We start from the raw sequence: 20,054 nt of genomic DNA, 5'->3' as shown, positions 1-20,054 counted from the left end.
TTTATTGTAGCTTTGATGCTAAAAGTTTTAGTTTTAGCACCATAAATGGAGCTTGCATTTTATTGTTTTTGGTGCTAAACAAAACTTTTTAGCAATGTAACAGCATCATAGTGAATGCTCTCACAACTTGCCACTTAGCAAATTTTGGAAAAAATTGTATGCTTATTATTGACCCTTTAAATTAGCCGGCATCAATGGTAGGTTTTCTTAATTACAACCTAAAGAGGGCCTAACACTAGTGAATGGCACTGCAGTTGGGCTTGGCCGGGCTTCCATGATTCTTTTTGAGGCCAACATACAAGCTATTCTCTCCGAAGTTTATCAGAAATTTTTGCCCAAAGTCATGCAAGGAAAAGAAAATCCAAATTTATAAACCATTGACACATTAATTGAAGTACCACGCAGGCCGAATAAGAACAACAGCTAATGGAACATATTTTAGATTGAAGTGCTTATAATGGAACTTCCAAGGGTCCCCAATTGATGTTTTTATAAATAACACACACCAATCCAATACCATTACTTCAATTGACAAAGTAATGTTTGCTCATTTTTCAAACCCTGTCAATGACTTTTACAACAATGGGTTACCTTCAAATCTCTCAGGTTCTCAGCAAGCCGAATTCCAAAGGGTTCAAACTTCAAACTTTGCTAAATTGCAAGGACCTCTATTTCCTAGCCCAATCCAATCACCAACCATGTTCCAAAAGTGTTGGGCTCAAAACCCAATCCACTTTTTCTCCGAATCTATTCACTTTTTTGGTCAGACAAGTTATTCACCAGTGTAACTAGTTATTACTATCAGACTATCAGTATTAGTATTATATTAAACATTTGAAAATTTCCAAGAATTTCGGGCTTCAGTGATCTTAGCAGATCCTGGCCCATCATAAAAAAATCAGCACCTCCCTTGGGATGGGAGCCCACCATTTTCATTTTTTCAACCCCTCCTAAAATATTTCGCTCAACTTGTTGAGCGCCAAATCAAATTCCACTTTACCAAATTCTCTCTTTCCCCATATTTTTAACTGCACAAGCAACTGTAAATGGACAACAATGCCCCTCTATCTTTTTTGTTCTCAAAATCCCAAAATTATTTTATTAAGCAGGAGATTCCACACCAATGGCACCAAGTAAAGTAAAATATATTGAGACTTGCTCCAATTGCAGTAGCAGCACACGATCTCCATAATACTCATAGGCTGTTGCATTCACATAAGGGTCATCTAGTCAACTCAATATTTTATCAACTATCGACCTTTTTTTGTCCTTAAGAATTGGATCAACTATTTATTTTTATATTATATATTCTATTCATCATTGTTTTTGTTGCAAGGTCGGGGCTAATGTGATTCAATTCATAATTGCTTTTTGGTACAATCCAAGCCCTAATTAAGTACTTAGATTTGTTTTATCTTTTACTAGATCAATTCACTTTCTTTTGTAATAAATTAAATATCAAATTTTCTTTAAAATTATTCCATTTGATACCAACACTATGTAATTTCAAAAAACCAATCATGTGTCTTTATTTCCTATGCATTCATTTTTTATTTATTTTATAATCTCTTTATAGTGAATTTTCAACTATATTTATTAATTCCAACCATAAAAAAGAAAAGTAGAATTGTTGCTGAGAGTTTGTAATTCAAATTATTTTTTTTAATGAAAATGTTTAAGACTCAAATTCTCACCCTTCCAACAATAAAAAATTAATTAATTAAATTAAATTAAATCTTATTTTCAATGTATAATAAAAATTTATAGCTTTACTTTCCTTATTAGCTTCAAGATTTTTTTTTAGAGAATTTCAACCTATGATACATGCTCTTAATGATAGTTCTTTATTATTGACAAAGATACTAATCGAATTTTGGTGTAAGCGAGAATTGAACTTCATATCTTTTATTAGCTTCAAAATATTAAATTTGTAAGAAATTTACTTTTTTTTTAATTGTAATTTGAAAAATAAATTTATGGGTAAAACTTGGGTTTACTTTCTAGCTATACATAAAGCTCTCAATGGCAAGGTCTCAAGAATTCTAGCCGAGTCAACAACCCGAGTCAACGCTAATCCGCCTTTGTGGAAGTAGAAGGGAGCTAAGATAGGGCCCGCCAAACGCCAAGCTACCCTAACCGTATTCTCAACTATATTAAACTTCCATATACACCCTCCATATACGTACATCACATACGGCACCTCCAGTGGCATTTACGTCATTTGCTATATCCACAACTCCACCACTACATCCACAAATACGTGAGGGTCAAAATCGAAAAAACAAACAAAATATAAGGACTTTATTAGAGAGAAAGAAAAAAAGAAAAAAGAAAAAAAAATAACACGAAGGTTTCGTCTTTCAGACCAAGAACACACCGAGAGCGAGCGAAACACAAAGATATTGCACAGCGAGACAAAGAAAGAGAGAGAGAGAGAGAGATAGAAATAGAAAGGAAGGAAGAGAGAGAGAGAGAGACAGAGACAGAGAGAGAGAGATTTTTCTCAGGAAGATTGTAAATTCGAACTACAATTTTCTCGGAATTTCTCGATCTGTGTTGTTTTTACACGCTGTTCGATTCAGAGCTACCAAGGAATTTTTTTCCGATCTGAGTTTTCAGCTCCAAAATTGTCTCGGTAAAATTTCTCTCCTTTTTAATTCTCAATTCGCTTTTTCTGTTTTTGAACAATCCAAACCCTAGGGTTTTGTAACGAAGGCGTATTTGATTTAAGGTTTTTGTGGTTGTTTGAGTTTATTCGCGTGTTTATCTTTTTCAATGAAACCCTACATTTGTTTGATTTTTGTTTTGTGGAATTTAGGGTTCTGAAATTGGAGCGAGGAGTCGACAAACATCGAAGCGAATTGCAGTATGAGCATCAATAGCCCCGGGATAGGGGAGAATTAGGGTTTTCGAGGTTGAAGAGGAAGTTTGTTGATTTCCATGGGCGATGGAGGCGTCGCATGCATGCCTTTGCAGCAGCAACAACATCATATGGAGAGGTTTCCTATTTCGGAGAAGACAATTTATAGCAGCGGAGGCAAGAATGGCAACAATAATAGCAGCAACAACAACAATGGCTTCAATTCCAAGTCGATTAAGTACTCTGACAATGAACGAAAGAAGAAGATGGTGAAGGTCAAGAAGGAGCAATTAGCTAAAAACAACAACAACAGCAACAGCAACGGAGAGTTCGAAAAGATAGAGTCTGTATTGGATAGAGGTAGGAAGAGTAGTAGGGAAGTTGAAAATGGTGAAATTTGTGCTGAGAAATTGCAGCAGAAGGATGAAGTGGAAGAAGGTGAATTGGGTACTTTGAATGGAGAGTATGTGCCGCGGAGAAGCGAGATTGAGAAGGGAGAAATTGTTAGTGGTAGTGAGAAGTGGAGAAGAAGTGAGGTGGTGGAGAAGGGAGAGATTGGTTATGGGAAATGGAGGAAAGAGGAGTTTGAGAAGGGTGAGATAGTGCGGCGAGGAGAAGCTGAGAGAGGCGAATTTGGGTTGTGGAGGGGTGGGAAAGATGACATTGAAAAGGGTGAGTTCATTCCAGATAGATGGCATAAAGGGGAAGGAGCAAGGGACGACTATAATTATGGTAAGCCACGCAGATACGAGACGGGTAAGGATAAAGGGTGGAAATTTGAACTCGAGCGTACCCCACCTTCTGGTAAGTATTCAGGTGATGATGTTATCCGCAGGAAAGAGCTTAACAGAAGTGGGAGTCAGCTTACCAAAAGTACTCCCAGGTGGGAGAGTGGCCCAGAGAGGACTATGAGGATCAGTTCGAAAATTGTGGACGAGGAAGGTTTGTATAGGAATGAATACAGCAATGGGAAGAATCATGGGAGAGATTACTCTTCTGGTAACAGGTTGAAGCGTTTTGGCACTGATTCAGATAGTGGAGAGCGCAAATATTATGGAGATTATGGGGATTACGCAGGTTCGAAAAGCCGGAGGCTTGCTGATGACAGCAACCGTGCTGCCCATTCAGAGCATTATGCACGTCGCTCTATGGAGAGGTCTTACAGGAATCCAGTTTCATCTTCGAAAATGCCTCCATCAGATAAGTACGCCTCCAGGCATTATGAGTCATCTTTGTCTTCCAGAGTAGTTTATGACAGACATGGGCGTAGCCCTGGTCATGCTGAGCGGTCCCCACGTGACAGGGCCCGGTATTATGATCACCGTGACAGGAGTCCTCTCCGTCGTGAGAGATCACCACATGGTCGTGAGAGATCCCCATTTGCTCGTGAGAGATCTCCATATGGTCGTGAGAGGTCCCCATATGATCGGAATCGGCACTATGATCATAGAAATCGAAGTCCTGCTTATGCAGAGCGGTCCCCACAAGATCGAGCTCGAAACCATGACCGCAGGGATAGGACTCCTAACTATCTGGAGCGGTCCCCACTTGATCGGAGTAGGCCCAGTAGTTACAGGGAAACTAGTCGTAAAGTTGGAACAATTGAAAAGCGCAACTCTCAGACTGCTAGTAAAGGGCAAGAAGATAAGCTCACTGAGAGGGATGCTAATGGAAGAGAGTCACAGTATTCAGCTAAAGAGTCTCAAGATAAAAGCAGTGTTCATGATGTTAATGGTCCTGTTGAGAAAAATGTCGACAGTGAGCCTCACAAAGAAGAGCAGTCTGAGACTCCAAGCATAAATAGCAAAGAAGCTCCTCAAGAAGATGTGGTTCTTCCTGAAGAGCTGCCATCTATGGAAGAAGATATGGATATATGCGACACACCACCACATGTCCCTTTGTTGGCTGATTCACCCACAGGGAAATGGTTTTACCTTGATTATTATGGCATGGAATGTGGGCCTTCTAAATTAGGCGATCTTAAAGCACTTGTGGAAGAAGGGGCTCTAATGTCAGATCACTTGATCAAGCACTTAGATAGTGATAGGTGGGTAACTGTTGAAAATGCAACTTCACCATTGGTGACTGTGAATTTCCCATCCATTGTGTCAGACACCATAACTCAGTTGGTAAGCCCTCCAGAAGCTCCTGGGAATCTCTTGGCTGATATTGGAGAAACTGGGCAATCTGGTCTCCAGAGTGGCGAGGACCTGTCTGGCACTCTGTCAGAGCCAGTGCATTGCACAGATGAAAGTGCAGCTATTTCTGAGCCTTCAGAAGATCTTCACATTGATGAAAGAGTTGGAGCTCTGTTAGAGGGCTTTCCTGTTGTTCCTGGGAAGGAACTTGAAACTGTTGCAGGTATTAGTTTGTTTATTAATCACTTTTACAATTATGTAGTTTTCATAATAATAAGGCTAAAATCCAAATTAGACCGTTTATGTTTGAGTGAATTGTCTTTTTTGTCCTCAAAAAGGTTTTTTTTTTTTTTTTTTAAAATAATTTTTTTTTTTTAATGATTGTTAAGTTGGTCTTTACATCCATTGCCGTCTATAAAATCTATTGTCACTCTTCACGTAAGTGAAATGACATATACAGTGGTTTTATAGACGGTAATGGATGGAAGGACCAACTTGACAAAAATGATGAAGTTTAAGGACTAAAATGACAAAAAATAAGTTTTAGGGATGAAAATGACAATTCAACCAAACTTTAAAGGGTGTTATTTGGATTTTGGCCTAATAATAAAGTGACTTAATTTTACGCTAACTGTCAAACTATCCTGATTCTCCTTTTCCGGGGTGTTAGCAAAATATTTAACACTGAGTACTATCAAGTATTTGGTTGTTTCTTTTTTCTCCTTTTTCTTTTATTGAAATTCTTACTCCCTTGTTTGTGGATTTTTTTGATCTTGCAGAAGTTCTGCAAGTAAGGTTTGAACATGTACAACAGGAGATTTGGGGAATTTCTGAAGGTACACTATCTCTGGCAGCTTATATTTATTCATGTTTGGATGAAATCCTCAGCATATATAGTTATTTTGTGGTGACATTCCTTTAGGAAGTGCTTTATTTGGCCTTTCTTTCTCTATATAAAGGCTTCCATGGGACCCATTATAATTAATATCCTAGGCACTGATTGTGCTTCCATTCATTTTTATCTTTTATTTTTTCTTTTGTATACTCACTGTGTACCAGGGTGGTATTGCACTCTTTTTAATAAAATACGGTTACTTATAACTGTACAAGTAAAAATGGTGTACACACACACACAAGTAAAAAGAGGAGGGGTATGTCTACCCTGGAACCATAGTTTATCACCTTATTTTCTTTTTTCATTTGATATTTTCTAGTAATTAATGGCATACATGTGAAGGTCAGTAGAGGAGGGATATGTTTGCCATACAGTAAAGATAGAAGCACCTAAGCAGTCTCTATAGATAATACGTATTATTTTTTGATAAGTAGATAAGACGTATTATTCTAGATGATGCAATTCAACGTGTGGATGCAGTTCTTAATGTTGTTGTCAACTGATTATATTCTGTGACTTTTTGGAATTTCAATTTTTTTTTTTTTGCTTAAAAAATGCCTGTAAAATTGGTCATCTGAATTCTATTTATTTTATTTTCATACAATTGTTGATAGTCAGGATGTGTCTAGTTGCCCTGGGCGTGCATGCAAATTTTTTTCTTTTTTTGTTTTTTAATCAGTTGACAGGTTTATATTGTGTCTCCCCGTCAGTCCTTTTCTTAAGGTTCTTGATATCTTGGCAGTCTTGATTTTTCTTGAAAGCTGCATTAAATGCTTATATACATGCCTATATCGGCACTTCAAGTCATGCATCTCATTCCTAAGATCATTATATGAGTGGATGACAACCACAGGACAGTATTACTTCTCTAATTTATTTGAGTTTGATCTTGGTAATCTCCTTTAGTAAGTGTTGGCGAATGCCTTGTATACTTCTTGTGTACTTGGGCTCTTTTATTATTATTATTATTATTATATTTTGCTGAGTTTTTGCTCTCTTAATGAATATATATATATATATATATATTCAAGTTTTTCATCTCATGAAAAAATTTCATTCCTGGCATGTCACAGGTTTCACTTGGAATCAAACTTACAATGACCATTATGATCAGAAAACTGATGAATTATCTGTAATTCCTGAACTCAAATCAAAAGAAGCTACAGAATCCAGGTTAATTGAAACTTCTGACAAGGATCATGTTTTTGCCTGTGGAGAATCTTGCGACTGGTTTTTTGGCCCATGGTCATGCAAGGGTGGTGACTGGAAGAGGAATGAAGAAGCTTCCCAGGATAGATCTTTCAGAAAGAAGCTTGTTCTCAATGACGGTTTCCCACTATGCCATATGCCAAAATCTGGGTATGAGGACCCTCGGTGGCATCGAAAAGATGACCTGTACTATCCATCTCATAGCAAAAGGCTTGATCTCCCTCTTTGGGCTTTTTCTTTATCAGAGCCTGCTGTCGCAAGGGGAGTGAAAGGAACTATGCTTCCAGTTGTCAGGATAAATGCATGTGTGGTTAAGGACCAAGGCTCATTTGTTTCTGATTCTCGCATGAAAGTCCGAGGAAAGGAGAGACATTCTTCAAGGTCTTCTCGGCCACATTCTTCAAGTAGTGATGGGAAGAGATCATCAGCAGAGCGTGATTCTCAATCAAAAAGTGTTGACGATCAAGGTTCACAAGGCTCCTGGAAGTCCATTGCTTCTATTAACACTCCCAAAGACCGTCTTTGCACAGTCAATGATTTGCAATTACATTTGGGTGATTGGTACTACCTTGATGGTGCTGGGCATGAACAAGGGCCTTCATCATTTTCACAGCTACAGGTCTCAGTAGATCAAGGTACTATTCAAAAACATAGCAGTGTTTTCAGGAAATTTGATAGAATTTGGGTTCCAGTTACCTCTGCTACAGAGACCTCTGAAGCCACTGTTAAGAGTGAACAGGAGATTAATTCTGCAACGGGTGATTCTTCAAGACCTTTTGTTTCAGAATATCATGGGACTGCTCCAGTTGAATCTAAAACAAAATCAAGTTCATTTCACAACGTGCATCCTCAATTCATTGGTTATACTCGTGGAAAGTTACACGAATTGGTAATGAAATCATATAAGAGCCGTGAGTTTGCTGCAGCCATAAATGAAGTCTTGGATCCATGGATCAATGCTAAACAGCCAAAGAAGGAGATTGAGAATCACATCTACCGTAAATCAGGTATGAATAATCTTTTAAATTTCCACTGGCAACCTGGATTTTGTTTAGCAATAAGAAGTCATTAATTCCAGGATGAGGTTGAGGTATGAGGGAACTTTCTTTTATTTTCATTTCATAGCAGTTTCAAGGAATGGACCTGCCATTCCATCTTTGGCCAGATATGTCCTCAGTCAAAGTTCTTCCCCCCTCTTCTCTCTCTCTCTCTCATTTTCTAGCAGCAACTTTACCAAGCCTTTCCTGACATGTATTGTGGTTTTCTCAGGTTCATACTCATTCAGCTCTATGTCAATATTAATAGATCCTGCACCAAAACACATAGCTAGCCCCTTTGTGATATTTTCTTGTTTTGTTTTTTGTGCGTGTTTATGGGTAGCGTCCTCTTCATTGCAGTTATACTTGAACATCTCTCCTCCCATTTTAATTGATCTATTATATGTTTTTGGGGGGTGTTAGTGTGGCTTGGTTGTAATACCTGGTTGTCACTTTGCCAATATTAATAGGTCCTGCACCAAAACACAGAGCTAGCCCCTTTGTGATAATTTCTTGTTTTGTTTGTTGTGCGTGTGTATGGGTAGCATCCTCTTCATTTCAGTTATATTTGAACATCTCTCCTCCCATTTTAATTGATCTATTATATGTTTTCGGTGTGTGTGTATTTCCTAATTTCATAGTAGTTATGGGTAGCACCCTCCTGTCCTTTTCCATTATGTCTTTCTAGCTTTAATGCATTTATGGGTAGCACCTTCCTGTCCTTTTTTTATTGATCTATTATATATTTTCCTGGGTGGGTGGGGACTGATTAAATACAGAAGGTGATGCACGTGCTTCCAAGAGAGCCCGCTTGCTGGTTGATGAGATTGATGAAGATTTTGAAATAGAAGAGGGCATGCAGACAATTCCAAGGGACGAATCCACTTTTGATGATTTATGTGGTGCTGCTACGTTTTACAAAGAGGAGAGTCCAAATTCTGAAACTGAGATGGGAAGCTGGGGTTTATTGGATGGTTGTGTGCTGGCACGAGTTTTTCATTTTCTGAGATCAGACATCAAATCCCTTCCCTTAGTTTCCTTGACTTGTAAACATTGGAGAGCTGCAGTCAGTTTCTACAAGGACATTTCTAGACAGATTGACCTGTCATCTCTGGGTCCTATTTGTACTGATGCGATACTCTTGAGCATCGTGGTATGTTTTACTTTTGTTTGGCGTTCTAAGATATCACAATTTTGTTTTTCTCTTTTTACTGAGTCTAATGTAATTGTTTGCTTGCAGAATGGTTATTGCAAAGAAAAGATAAGTTCTATCGTTCTAAAGGGTTGCACAAACATTACCTCCAGCACGCTTGAAGAGATTCTTCATTCATTTCCTTGTCTATCTTTTATAGATATCAGAGGTTGCAGCCAGTTTGGCGAGTTGGCTCTCAAATTTGCAAATGTGAACTGGGTCAAGAGCCGACTCTCACGCGATACTAAGTTCTTTGATGAATCATATTCTAAAATAAGGAGTCTTAAACAGATTACTGAGAAAAGTTCATCAGCTTTGAAAAAGGGTCTGGGTAGTGATGCGGATGATTTTGGTGAACTAAAGGACTATTTTGATAGTGTGGATAAAAGAGACTCAGCAAATCAGTTATTCCGCCGAAGCCTATACAAACGATCAAAACTATTTGATGCCAGAAAGTCGTCATCCATTCTATCTAGGGATGCCCGTATGAGGCGGTGGGCCATCAAGAAATCTGAAAATGGTTATAAGAGAATGGAGGAATTCCTTCTTTCTGGTCTTAGAGACATCATGGTGGAGAATACATTTGAGTTTTTTGTGCCCAAGGTAGAGCTAGTAATTTGTTTTGCATATCTCCATATTAAAAATATTCTGTAATATATGTTTGTAATTCCTTGTTTCTTGTTGTCTCTTTGTTAATCAGGTTGAAGAAATTGAATATAGAATTAAAAAGGGTTATTACATTGGCCATGGATTGAGCTCTGTTAAGGAGGATATTAGTCGAATGTGCAGAGACGCAATAAAGTAAGTTTTTCCAGGACCTTTAAATATAAAAGACCATATTCATTAACAGCTCTTTAGGTTAAATGGATAGGGTTAGCCTCTTTTTTAGGTGGATAATTAAAATTGTTATTGAAAACGGAAAGGCGAAAGACACGAATAAACATGAGCAGTCCCTTTTCAAAGAATACAAAGTACAAGTCTGATGGGGTTAAGTTATATCTGGCTTAGCAGTGGGATTCTTTATTTTGGCCCTCCCCTTTGGTACCTTGTGACTGAAGTTCTTTTAAGGTTGACTTCACTTGTGTTTTTTTTTTTTTTTTGGGCTTGATTTTGAATGCTGTTATTAGTGTAGTTTGCTTCTTCATGTAAGTTAGGAAACATAAAATTCCCAAAATCCATGTTAATATTGTATCTAATTAATTCATGCACTTGTTATGTATTTTTTTCTTTCTACTCTCTTGTATCTTTGTGGTGATTAGGCCTTTATATGTGGGTGAGTCATGCAACAATGTTCCCTGTTTCTTTTTTGGCTTACTTGTATACATATTCTGCTTACGCAGAGCAAAGAATCGGGGTGATGCTGGAGACATGAATCACATTATTACATTATTTATTCAACTTGCCACACGTTTGGAAGAGAGTTCAAAGTCATCTTATGAAAGAGATGAAATGATGAAGTCATGGGAAGATGATTCAACAGGTGTCTCTAAGTATAAGAAGAAGGTCACTAAATCTTTGACTGAAAGGAAGTACATGAATAGGAGTAATGGCACTTCCTTTGCAAATGGTGGTTTGGATCATGGAGAGTATGCATCTGATCGAGAAATCCGAAGGCGTTTATCCAAATTGAATAAAAAATCTATGGACTCAGAGAGTGAAACTTCTGATGAAGGGTCTTCTGAAGATGGCAAGAGTGATAGTGAGAGTACAGCCTCAGATACAGAAAGTGACTCGGATTTGCGATCAGAAGCTCGAACTACTGAGTCAAGGGGAGATGGATACTTTACCCCAGATGGTGCTTTGGATTCAATGACTGATGATCGTGAGTGGGGGGCTCGCATGACAAAAGCAAGCCTGGTTCCACCTGTTACCAGAAAATATGAAGTCATTGATCAATATGTTATTGTTGCGGATGAGGAGGATGTGCAACGAAAGATGCGAGTATCTTTACCAGAGGACTATGCTGAGAAGCTCCATGCCCAGAAAAGTGGCACTGAGGAGTCAGATATGGAACTTCCTGAAGTCAAGGACTATAAACCTAGAAAACAGCTTGGAGATGAGGTCATAGAGCAAGAGGTTTATGGAATTGACCCCTATACTCACAATCTTTTGCTTGATTCCATGCCAGATGAGTTAAATTGGACTCTCCTGGAGAAGCATTTGTTTATTGAAGATGTGCTCCTTCGTACTTTGAATAAGCAAGTTAGGAACTTCACTGGGAGTGGAAACACTCCTATGATGTTTCCATTGCAGCCTGTTATTGAAGATATTGAAAAAGCTGCTGAGGAGGACCATGATAAACGAACTGTGAAAATGTGTCAAGGTATTCTGAAGGCTGTAGATAGTCGTCCTGATGACAAATATGTTGCTTACAGAAAGGTATACACATCATTATTTTACTGCATGAGCATGTACTATATTTTTGCCTCTCTTTTGGACGTGTTTCTTTCCTTGACTTGTTCCATACTTTTCCGATGCTGATTTACCTCATTTTTATATTGTCTATTGGGTTGCGTTCTTCAGGGGCTTGGTGTTGTTTGCAACAAAGAAGGTGGTTTTGGAGAAGAAGATTTTGTCGTTGAGTTTTTGGGAGAGGTATGGCTACCAACTGTTCATGGGATCCAATTTCTAGATTTAGTAGAGTTCATTGGAAGGTTTATATGATGCTGAAACTCTTTACTCCCCCCACCCCACCCCCCTTTTAAAAAAATGTAGGTTTATCCTGTTTGGAAATGGTTCGAAAAGCAAGATGGGATTCGATCTTTGCAGAAAAACAGTAAAGATCCAGCTCCAGAATTTTACAACATCTATCTAGAAAGGCCAAAGGTTTGGTTCACTTCAAGAATCATTGTGCTGTAGTCTTGTTATGCCTTTTCCATTTTCCCTGGTTTACTGAATATTTTTGATCTGATCATGCATTATTTCCTGGCAGGGTGATGCTGATGGGTATGATTTGGTTGTTGTTGATGCTATGCATAAGGCAAACTATGCAAGTCGAATATGTCACTCATGCCGTCCTAATTGTGAAGCAAAGTGAGTTCTGTTGTCATACTCTTTTTGCTGTTTATAACCTACCTGCAGACCTTCCCTTATGTACAATTGACAAGTTTATTGAGTATTATGGGAAATAACAAAAATGAAGTGATCCTCGTATTTTATTTTGGGGCTGGAAATATTTGGCATTTTAATTAATAAGCGGAACTCAAATTTCTCATGGCCGCTATATAATAATGTCAAAGTAGTGAATCTGTTACTTTCATCACTTGTGTTTCTTCACTCTGAGCCTTTGTCATTATTATGTGAAGACCAGATCATCTAATCGCATTTAAATGCTATATAAGCAAATTTTCTCCTTAAGATTCTACTCTAGATTCCAGATTGTTTATTAATTCTATAAGCTTTTTATGGCTTGGATCATGCCATGGATAATCATACTTTCTTTGTTTTATCTCACAGATTTTGAATTACCATTTACTCATCTTATATATGATTTTACTTTTTTAGTTATATAATTGTGAGCGAACCTAGCATTTGATCATCCTATAATTTATCTGTGAATGCAGAGTTACTGCTGTAGATGGTCATTACCAGATTGGAATCTATTCTGTACGTAAAATTCAATATGGCGAGGAGATCACATTTGATTATAACTCTGTTACAGAGGTGTGTCTCTTTTGTGTTTTGGTCTTCTGTGCTCTCTGGAGAATATTATACATATTATCTAATAGTTGTTCTCTGTTCATTTTGCTAGAGTAAGGAAGAATATGAAGCGTCGGTTTGTTTGTGTGGCAGTCAAGTTTGCCGGGGTAGCTACTTGAATCTAACAGGCGAAGGGGCTTTTCAAAAGGTACAGGTTACAGGTTTTAAGGCAATTTTCCTGACTGTTTATTCCAAAAAAATAAAAGAGGAAATAAAATCGTGAGCAAGTTTGATCAGGTTTTCCGGCGTGATAAGTGGCTTTGACTGAATGTCCTTATCATTTTGGATTAGCACTGTGAAAAGGATGCTTTCTGATTGGTGTAGAAGGCGCACGCCTGATCAGGATTCTGATTTCATAAGTTATAAAATAAGTCTTATTTTTGTCTTGTTGAGGTTGTTGCAGCCAGTTGAATCTTATTGGTCTTTTTCTACCCTTAGTTTCAACGTTGCCTTAAATTCTGTTAATTAGTTTATATTGTCCATGCATCAGGTTCTGGAGGAATGGCATGGAATTCTGGACCGTCATCAGTTAATGCTTGAAGCTTGCGAACTAAATTCAGTATCCGAAGAGGATTATCTTGACTTGGGGAGGGCTGGTTTAGGCAGTTGCTTGCTTGGCGGGTTGCCTGATTGGGTGGTAGCCTATTCAGCTCGCCTGGTGTGCACCTTTTCTGCCTCCTGATATTTGTTCTTGGATCTTCCTTTTTTGCTAATAATTTATTTGTGCTTTTGTTTTTCCTGACTTTTCCATTTTGGTTGAAGGTGAGGTTTATAAATTTTGAAAGAACAAAGCTGCCTGCGGAGATTCTAAAGCATAATTTGGAGGAAAAAAGGAAATATTTTTCAGATATATGTCTTGAAGTTGAGAAGAGTGATGCTGAGGTTCAGGTGTGTTGTTGACTGTCCTTCTCTCACTGCTTTTGTTTGTATGGGCATGCTTGATATTACCTGGTGAGTACTCATACCTTTTTCTATGAGACAGGCTGAGGGTGTCTACAATCAAAGGCTTCAGAATTTGGCTGTGACTCTTGACAAGGTGACTACCTTTTTTAATTTTGTTACGCTAAGGAGTGGGGTTCGAGTGATGGTCTTGTGGTAATGATAGCCTTTGTGATGTCCTATATCTGTGGTTTGAATCCCTCCTCCCCCTCCCCCTCCCCTACTATAATACCCATAAAAAAAAAATTGTCTAGTCCTTGTTTCCAGCTTATGTCCTTCTAAACTGTGCAAGTACATATGAGACATATTTTGGTGTGATACACCATGCTTGTGCTGATTCTCTAACCCAAAAAATTGTACGAGAAGGTGACTTTGATCAGCTTAGGGTCTATAACCTATAATTCTAGTTTAAAGTGTTCTTTTGATAATTTGATAGTGAGGGAGAGGGGATTTGAACCCTAGTGTAAAGTGTTGAAGTTGAACTTTTGTGTTTTTTCATGCTTATGTCTTTGTTAGGGATCTTTAGTCTTGATCATTTAACTTGTGTCAATGATACCATGTACCTAGTGATGCCTCAGTGTCTTTAGTCTAGATCACTGCCATAAATAGAGAAGTCAATTATAATCTGATTTTCTGGTCTTTTGAAGATGTTAATCTGTTTGAATTCTGTTTACAGGTGAGATATGTTATGAGATGCATTTTTGGTGACCCGAAGGAAGCACCACCCCCTCTGGAGAGGCTGAGCCCTGAAGAAATTGTTTCCTTACTCTGGAAAGGAGAGGGATCGTTTGTTGAGGAACTTCTTCAGTGCATTGCTCCTCATGTGGAAGACGGCATATTAAATGACCTCAAGTCCAAGATTCGTGCTCATGATCCACCAGGTTCCAATGACATTCAGAAAGAACTTCAGAAATCTTTATTATGGTGAGCAGCGTGCTTTTGTGTTTTGTTTTAGTATGTATGAACTTATGATGCTAAAAATTTTAATTCTTGCAATCTTATGGCGGTTTTCTTTATTTTAAAGGTTAAGGGATGAGGTCCGAAATCTTCCATGTACCTACAAGTCTCGGCATGATGCTGCAGCTGACTTGATCCATATTTATGCTTACACAAAATGCTTCTTCAGATTACGGGTATGTCTAACAACTACAGAACTTCTATAATCTGTCTGCTAACATTCATGTGTCCTTCCTTTGATCTAAAACAAATTTCATTATACATGCAGGAGTATAAAGCTGCAACTTCTCCGCCAGTTTACATCAGTCCACTTGATTTGGGCCCCAAGTACACTGATAAATTAGGGGCAGGTTTCCAGGAGTATTGCAAGACCTATGGTGAGAATTATTGTTTAGGGCAGCTGATTTCTTGGTATAACCAGACTAATGCGGAGCCAGATTGTAGCCTTGTTAAATCGAGTAGGGGTTGCTTGTCATTGCCCGAAATTGGTTCCTTCTATGCCAAGGTTCAGAAACCATCACGGCATCGTGTTTATGGCCCAAGGACTGTGAGATTTATGCTGGCAAGAATGGTGAGTTTACAAGTCTATTACATCATCCTACCTTGGTTGACTTAACATTTATTTCAAATTAACACTGATTATATTCTATACGTCTATTGGTTGAGTTCAAGTTTTAAGTTGAATCATCAAAGTTACCCTGAGAGAAACCTAATTTTTTCATAATCTGGTTGAGAAGTGACCATTGCCAAACCATTGCTTTTGCAGATAATCAATAAATTAATGTTCAGAAAAAAGATACTACTTATAATAAGAAACTGTAATTACTTTAATTTCATTTGGGCCTGTGGCGGTACTAAATTTGCCCTTTGATCAAATTATACTCAGATTTTCCAATTAATGAAGTTGAAGGGACCTCCAAGTTTGAGGTGGACTAACTAATGCCACGTTTGGAAACTACAATTCATGTTACTGGATTTTGAATGTCATTTTCCTGTCTGAATTTCTCTTCCTTCAGCTTGACTTTATTTGCTTTTGGTTGCATATCTCATGCAATTTTAATGTTGTCCAGGAGAAGCAGCCCCAGAGACCATGGCCTAAGGACCGAATATGGTCCTTTAAGAACTCTCAAAAAGTTTTTGGCAGCCCAATGTTTGATGCTGTTTTAACTAATACTCCACTAGATAGGGAGATGGTGCAATGGCTGAAGCACAGACCTGCCATATTTCAGGCCATGTGGGATCGCTGAACTATTGCAAGGGATTGGGGAAGCAGCAAGCATCGTTAGCCAACTCTTTGTAAATTGTTTTGGAATGATTTGTCAATTTTAGTTCACAGCTGCCCCTTTAATGTGGGAGTTGGAAATCATTCCAAAGCATCATTTGTTTTGTACTGCTTTTCCAGTTTTCCTCATTCTTGTGTACAGTTTTTCTTCACCTTTATGATTTGTAATTCATTATCTGGTAGCAAATAGCATTGATTTTCTCTTTAATTTATGAAAAAGAAAATGAAAAGTGAAAAGAAAAAGTAGAAGAAGGCATTAGCTGTTTCTCTTTGTCTCTTAACAGTTTCCAAATCAGTTTGTGCAATCCTTTCCCATCATAGAGTAAGGCGCTTGTAATTGATCGGCAACGTTTTAGAGATTGTCGTGCCAATTTTATATATGATGATAGGTAATTTGAAAATTTAACCTATTTATTTCCTGTTTATGCCTTACATATGGATTGTATTGCAGGCTTGAAAGAATCACAGAACAAGATGAATGATCTTTGAAGAGATGTGGCACCCATCTGCTGCGTCTTCATTCTCATGTCTTGTGCTGCACAGGTTAGGAACATATCTGGACATGGGCCCCCTTGCTTCTAAGCTTGTACATCTCTGTCATACGTACTAGACATGAGCAAAGATGGAAAGAGCCTATTGCCTGCTTGGGTTGTGTTCAACTAGAAGTTATCTTTGTAGATCCCAAAGTGAATATTTTTAACAAAACCTTGATTAGATTTGCTAAATCTGTAAAATTTATGCAGTTAAATCTGTAATGGGAAGAGGTAGTAGATTTTGTTTATTAATGTTTTGGTCCCATGTTTGTGATACGAAATTAGTCCCAAAATTCTTACGAGGTGGGCAATGTAATGTCAGCATAAGGGGTGCTCTTCACTGAGATGAAAACATTGAGATGAAAACATTGGTTATCTGTTATTCATAGGCCTTGATGAAAGGCATTTGTAGCGATTGTTAAACTGAATTTCTTCTTCTTCTTCTTCTTCTTCTTCTTTTTTTTTTTTTTTAATTGTTTGATTGAGTGTATTTAAACTTTTTGAACTTGGATACAATTCCGGAGTATAATTTCTAGAAAAGTGCTACATTCACGATTACAATAAATCATTAAGATTTGTTGTGAAAATGTTGTGAACATGAAATTTCTCATAATTTTTATGGTTAAAGCTTCACTTAAATTTTCTTCTAAAATTGCTATTTATATTATTAACACCATCCACCTTTCCATCACCGCAACAGTATCACTAACGATTTTATTGCTGCCACCATGATAACCACAACCATTCTTGTTGTGGCCATCACCACCATTAATATTGCAATGTTGCTGCCGTGTTATCACAAATAAATTAACGTTTGCAATTCCTCAACTAGGACCGATTACGGTACGAGTCAGATTTTTTGGGTTTTTGCTCAGTCTTAGCTGCAACCTATTGTTGCCATCACGATTCTATCCATCACCAACTTATAGTGTTGTCATCATTACCAAAATTGTTATACTTATTTTAATACTCTAAAATCTAAGTTTTTAGGCCTATTCATTCACATAATGAAAATTCATACTGATCGTATTAAAATTTCTATCAATTTAATTCCCTTTTAAGATAATTCAGATCTAAACACAACATTTAGTTGCCAACTTGTTCACGTAAACGAAATGTACGCTCTTTTGGTACCATCAGAAAATGTGGGTCAAAAAGGAAAACTAAAATTGGTAAATGAAAAAGTCTAATTAAAATTAGGCTTATTTTTAAGAGGTTGTTTTCCACTTTTTATTTATTTATTTATTTATATATATTATATATATATATATACATATTTATTTTTTATTTTTTATTTTAATATCATTCTTACCGTTGTACACTCATGCTCAGCTTCACTAATAAGCTAGCTCTCTCTCTCTCTCTCATCCTCTTACTTTCCCCTTTTCTCTCTCTTAGAAGCCTAAGTAATCCTTGTATAATTAATTTGTTCTCTATATTTGTTAAAGATAATCTGTTCTCCCTAAATATTAAACAATTTTTAAAATAATTTTTCATTTTTCTATCTCTACCAATATATCATTTTATTATTTTTGGTGTGTTTGATTGATATTATTCCTTTATGAGGTGGTTCATATTTTTTGAAATTATGTTATAGTGTGTTATGTTTTTCTAATTTTTTTTTTGGCACAATTAGAATTTTTTGGTTTAAAATAAATTATTCAAATTTCTCATTCTCTTAAAGGTGATTATCATGTTAATCAAAACTCATAACAAAATTATTTATAATATTACTCAAATAATTGATAGGCACATTCAAATGCATAGCGAAGATTGTGTTTTGCTATAAGTTCATATTCTTACTTCCAAAATAACTAAGTATTATCTTAGAGCATTATTATTGGTGGTGCTAAAAAGCCATATTACTATTTTTAGCACCACCAACTACAAAACTGAGGCTCAATTGGTGGAGCCAAAGTCAAAAATTATGCTACAATGCACAACCATCTTTGGATGGCTGTGCACTATAGCTTAAAGGTAAAAATAATAATAATAATTGCTTATTATTTCCCTTTCTTATGGCCTGTTTGGAAGTTAAAAAAATGGAGGGAGAGTAGAGTAGAGGGAGGAAGAGTAATTCAATTATCTTGTTTGGAAGTTTTTTAAGGAAGGAAGGGGATGAGTTTGGAGGGGTTTGGAGGAGTTTCAACCACCTCTAACCCCTCATTTTTAATTCCCTCAAATTGGAGAGATTTGGAGGGAGAGTGGAGTAGATAAATTATTAACTAGATAAATTTCCCAATTTACCATTTCTAGATTAATAATAGACCAATGTTGTAAGTTTATTTTCAAATAGGGGTAAATTTGTTCTATTTTAATTATTTCCTCTTCTCTCCATCCTAATTTTTAAAACATCCAAACAAGGGGAAGGGCTAATTACTCCCTTCCCCCTTACTAATTTTAAAAACATCCAAACAAGGTGGAGGGGAACCATTCCCCTCTACTCTCCTCCCCACTACTCTCCTCTACTCTCCTCCTCTACTCTCCTCCCTCTCTAAACTTCCAAACAGGCCATTACTTTCTGCTCTTTCTCTTTCTTCTCCCGCTTTTTCTTTTTTCTTTCTTTCTCTGGTTTTCTTTTCTCTGAACGTCTCCTTCCTATCTTCACCCCTTTTCTTTTTGTTGTCTTCTTTATTGCTTTGCCTCCCTTTCTTCACCGTTCATCCCTTCTCTCTTCACTTCTCCACTCTTCGCCTCTTCCCTCAAACCTCGCCACCATGGATGGACCCACCATCACCAACCCACCATGGCCAGACTCATTGCTCTCTCCTCTAACCAATTACTCATGTAGCCATGGATAGCTCCATTTTTAGATTCAGGTTTGGTGGGTTTGTGTTGGTTTTATGGGTTTATGGTTTGATTTGTGTTTATGGGTTTGGTTTGATCTGATTCCTGTTGATATGGGTTTACGGGTTTGATCTGATTTCTGTTGATGTGGGTGGTCGATTTCTGTTGATGTGGGTTGCTAATGGTGGTGTGGGTGGTGCAGCAGCGGTGGAATTCGTGGGTCGGTGTGGCCATGGTGGTGGAGGATGTGGGTGGTAGTGGGTATGGGTTTGTGGGTGTTGGTGGTGGTGGGTTGTTGATTGGACCATTGTTTGGATTTGTGGGTCTTCATTTTCTACTATTTTTTTTTTTTTTTTTTTTGTTGGTTGCTGGTTTTTTGGTTGAGCTTGAGGTTGCTGTGATGGTGGTTGTCGTTTGGTGGTGCTGTGATGATGGTTGTGATGGTGGCGGTAATTGATTTGGGGTAGTGGATTTGGTGGCTTGAAGAGAGGGAGAAAAGATATAGAAGAAGAAAGAGACAGAGAAT

General features: G+C 37.5%; 1 protein-coding gene across 2 annotated transcripts; it reads left to right on the top strand.

Moving 5' to 3' along the window:
• The first annotated feature begins 2,320 nt into the window (after nucleotides 1-2,320).
• Nucleotides 2,321-17,154, top strand: LOC115955479 (histone-lysine N-methyltransferase ATXR3). 2 transcript variants are annotated; one of them, XM_031073603.1, is made up of 20 exons: nucleotides 2,321-2,635; nucleotides 2,819-5,221; nucleotides 5,778-5,834; nucleotides 6,967-8,109; nucleotides 8,919-9,292; nucleotides 9,380-9,934; nucleotides 10,032-10,132; nucleotides 10,672-11,710; nucleotides 11,855-11,926; nucleotides 12,047-12,157; nucleotides 12,264-12,364; nucleotides 12,895-12,994; nucleotides 13,083-13,178; nucleotides 13,521-13,688; nucleotides 13,793-13,918; nucleotides 14,013-14,066; nucleotides 14,646-14,893; nucleotides 14,994-15,102; nucleotides 15,195-15,497; nucleotides 15,997-17,154. In XM_031073603.1, the coding sequence occupies exons 2-20, from the start codon at nucleotides 2,941-2,943 to the stop codon at nucleotides 16,171-16,173; spliced, it is 7,215 nt and encodes a 2,404-aa protein (XP_030929463.1). In that variant the 5' UTR covers nucleotides 2,321-2,635; nucleotides 2,819-2,940; the 3' UTR covers nucleotides 16,174-17,154. The 2 variants fall into 2 exon arrangements, with proteins under 2 accessions (XP_030929463.1, XP_030929464.1); XM_031073604.1 differs by having other exon boundaries at nucleotides 8,922-9,292; nucleotides 15,997-16,614.
• The last annotated feature ends 2,900 nt before the right edge of the window (nucleotides 17,155-20,054 follow it).

The sequence above is a fragment of the Quercus lobata genome, chromosome 8, assembly GCF_001633185.2.
Source record: "Quercus lobata isolate SW786 chromosome 8, ValleyOak3.0 Primary Assembly, whole genome shotgun sequence".
In the NCBI taxonomy this organism is placed as follows: domain Eukaryota; kingdom Viridiplantae; phylum Streptophyta; class Magnoliopsida; order Fagales; family Fagaceae; genus Quercus; species Quercus lobata.
The sequence above is the reverse complement of the archived record's forward strand: the minus strand, read 5'-3'. Positions and strand labels throughout refer to the sequence as shown.

Excerpts from the sequence above, each read along its gene's own strand:
- LOC115955479 (XM_031073603.1), top strand. The coding sequence starts at position 2,941 with ATGGGCGATGGAGGCGTCGCATGCATGCCTTTGCAGCAGCAACAACAT. Across the intron at positions 5,222-5,777 it reads GGAACTTGAAACTGTTGCAG|AAGTTCTGCAAGTAAGGTTT; the intron begins GTATTAGTTTGT and ends TTGATCTTGCAG. Across the intron at positions 5,835-6,966 it reads GATTTGGGGAATTTCTGAAG|GTTTCACTTGGAATCAAACT; the intron begins GTACACTATCTC and ends GGCATGTCACAG.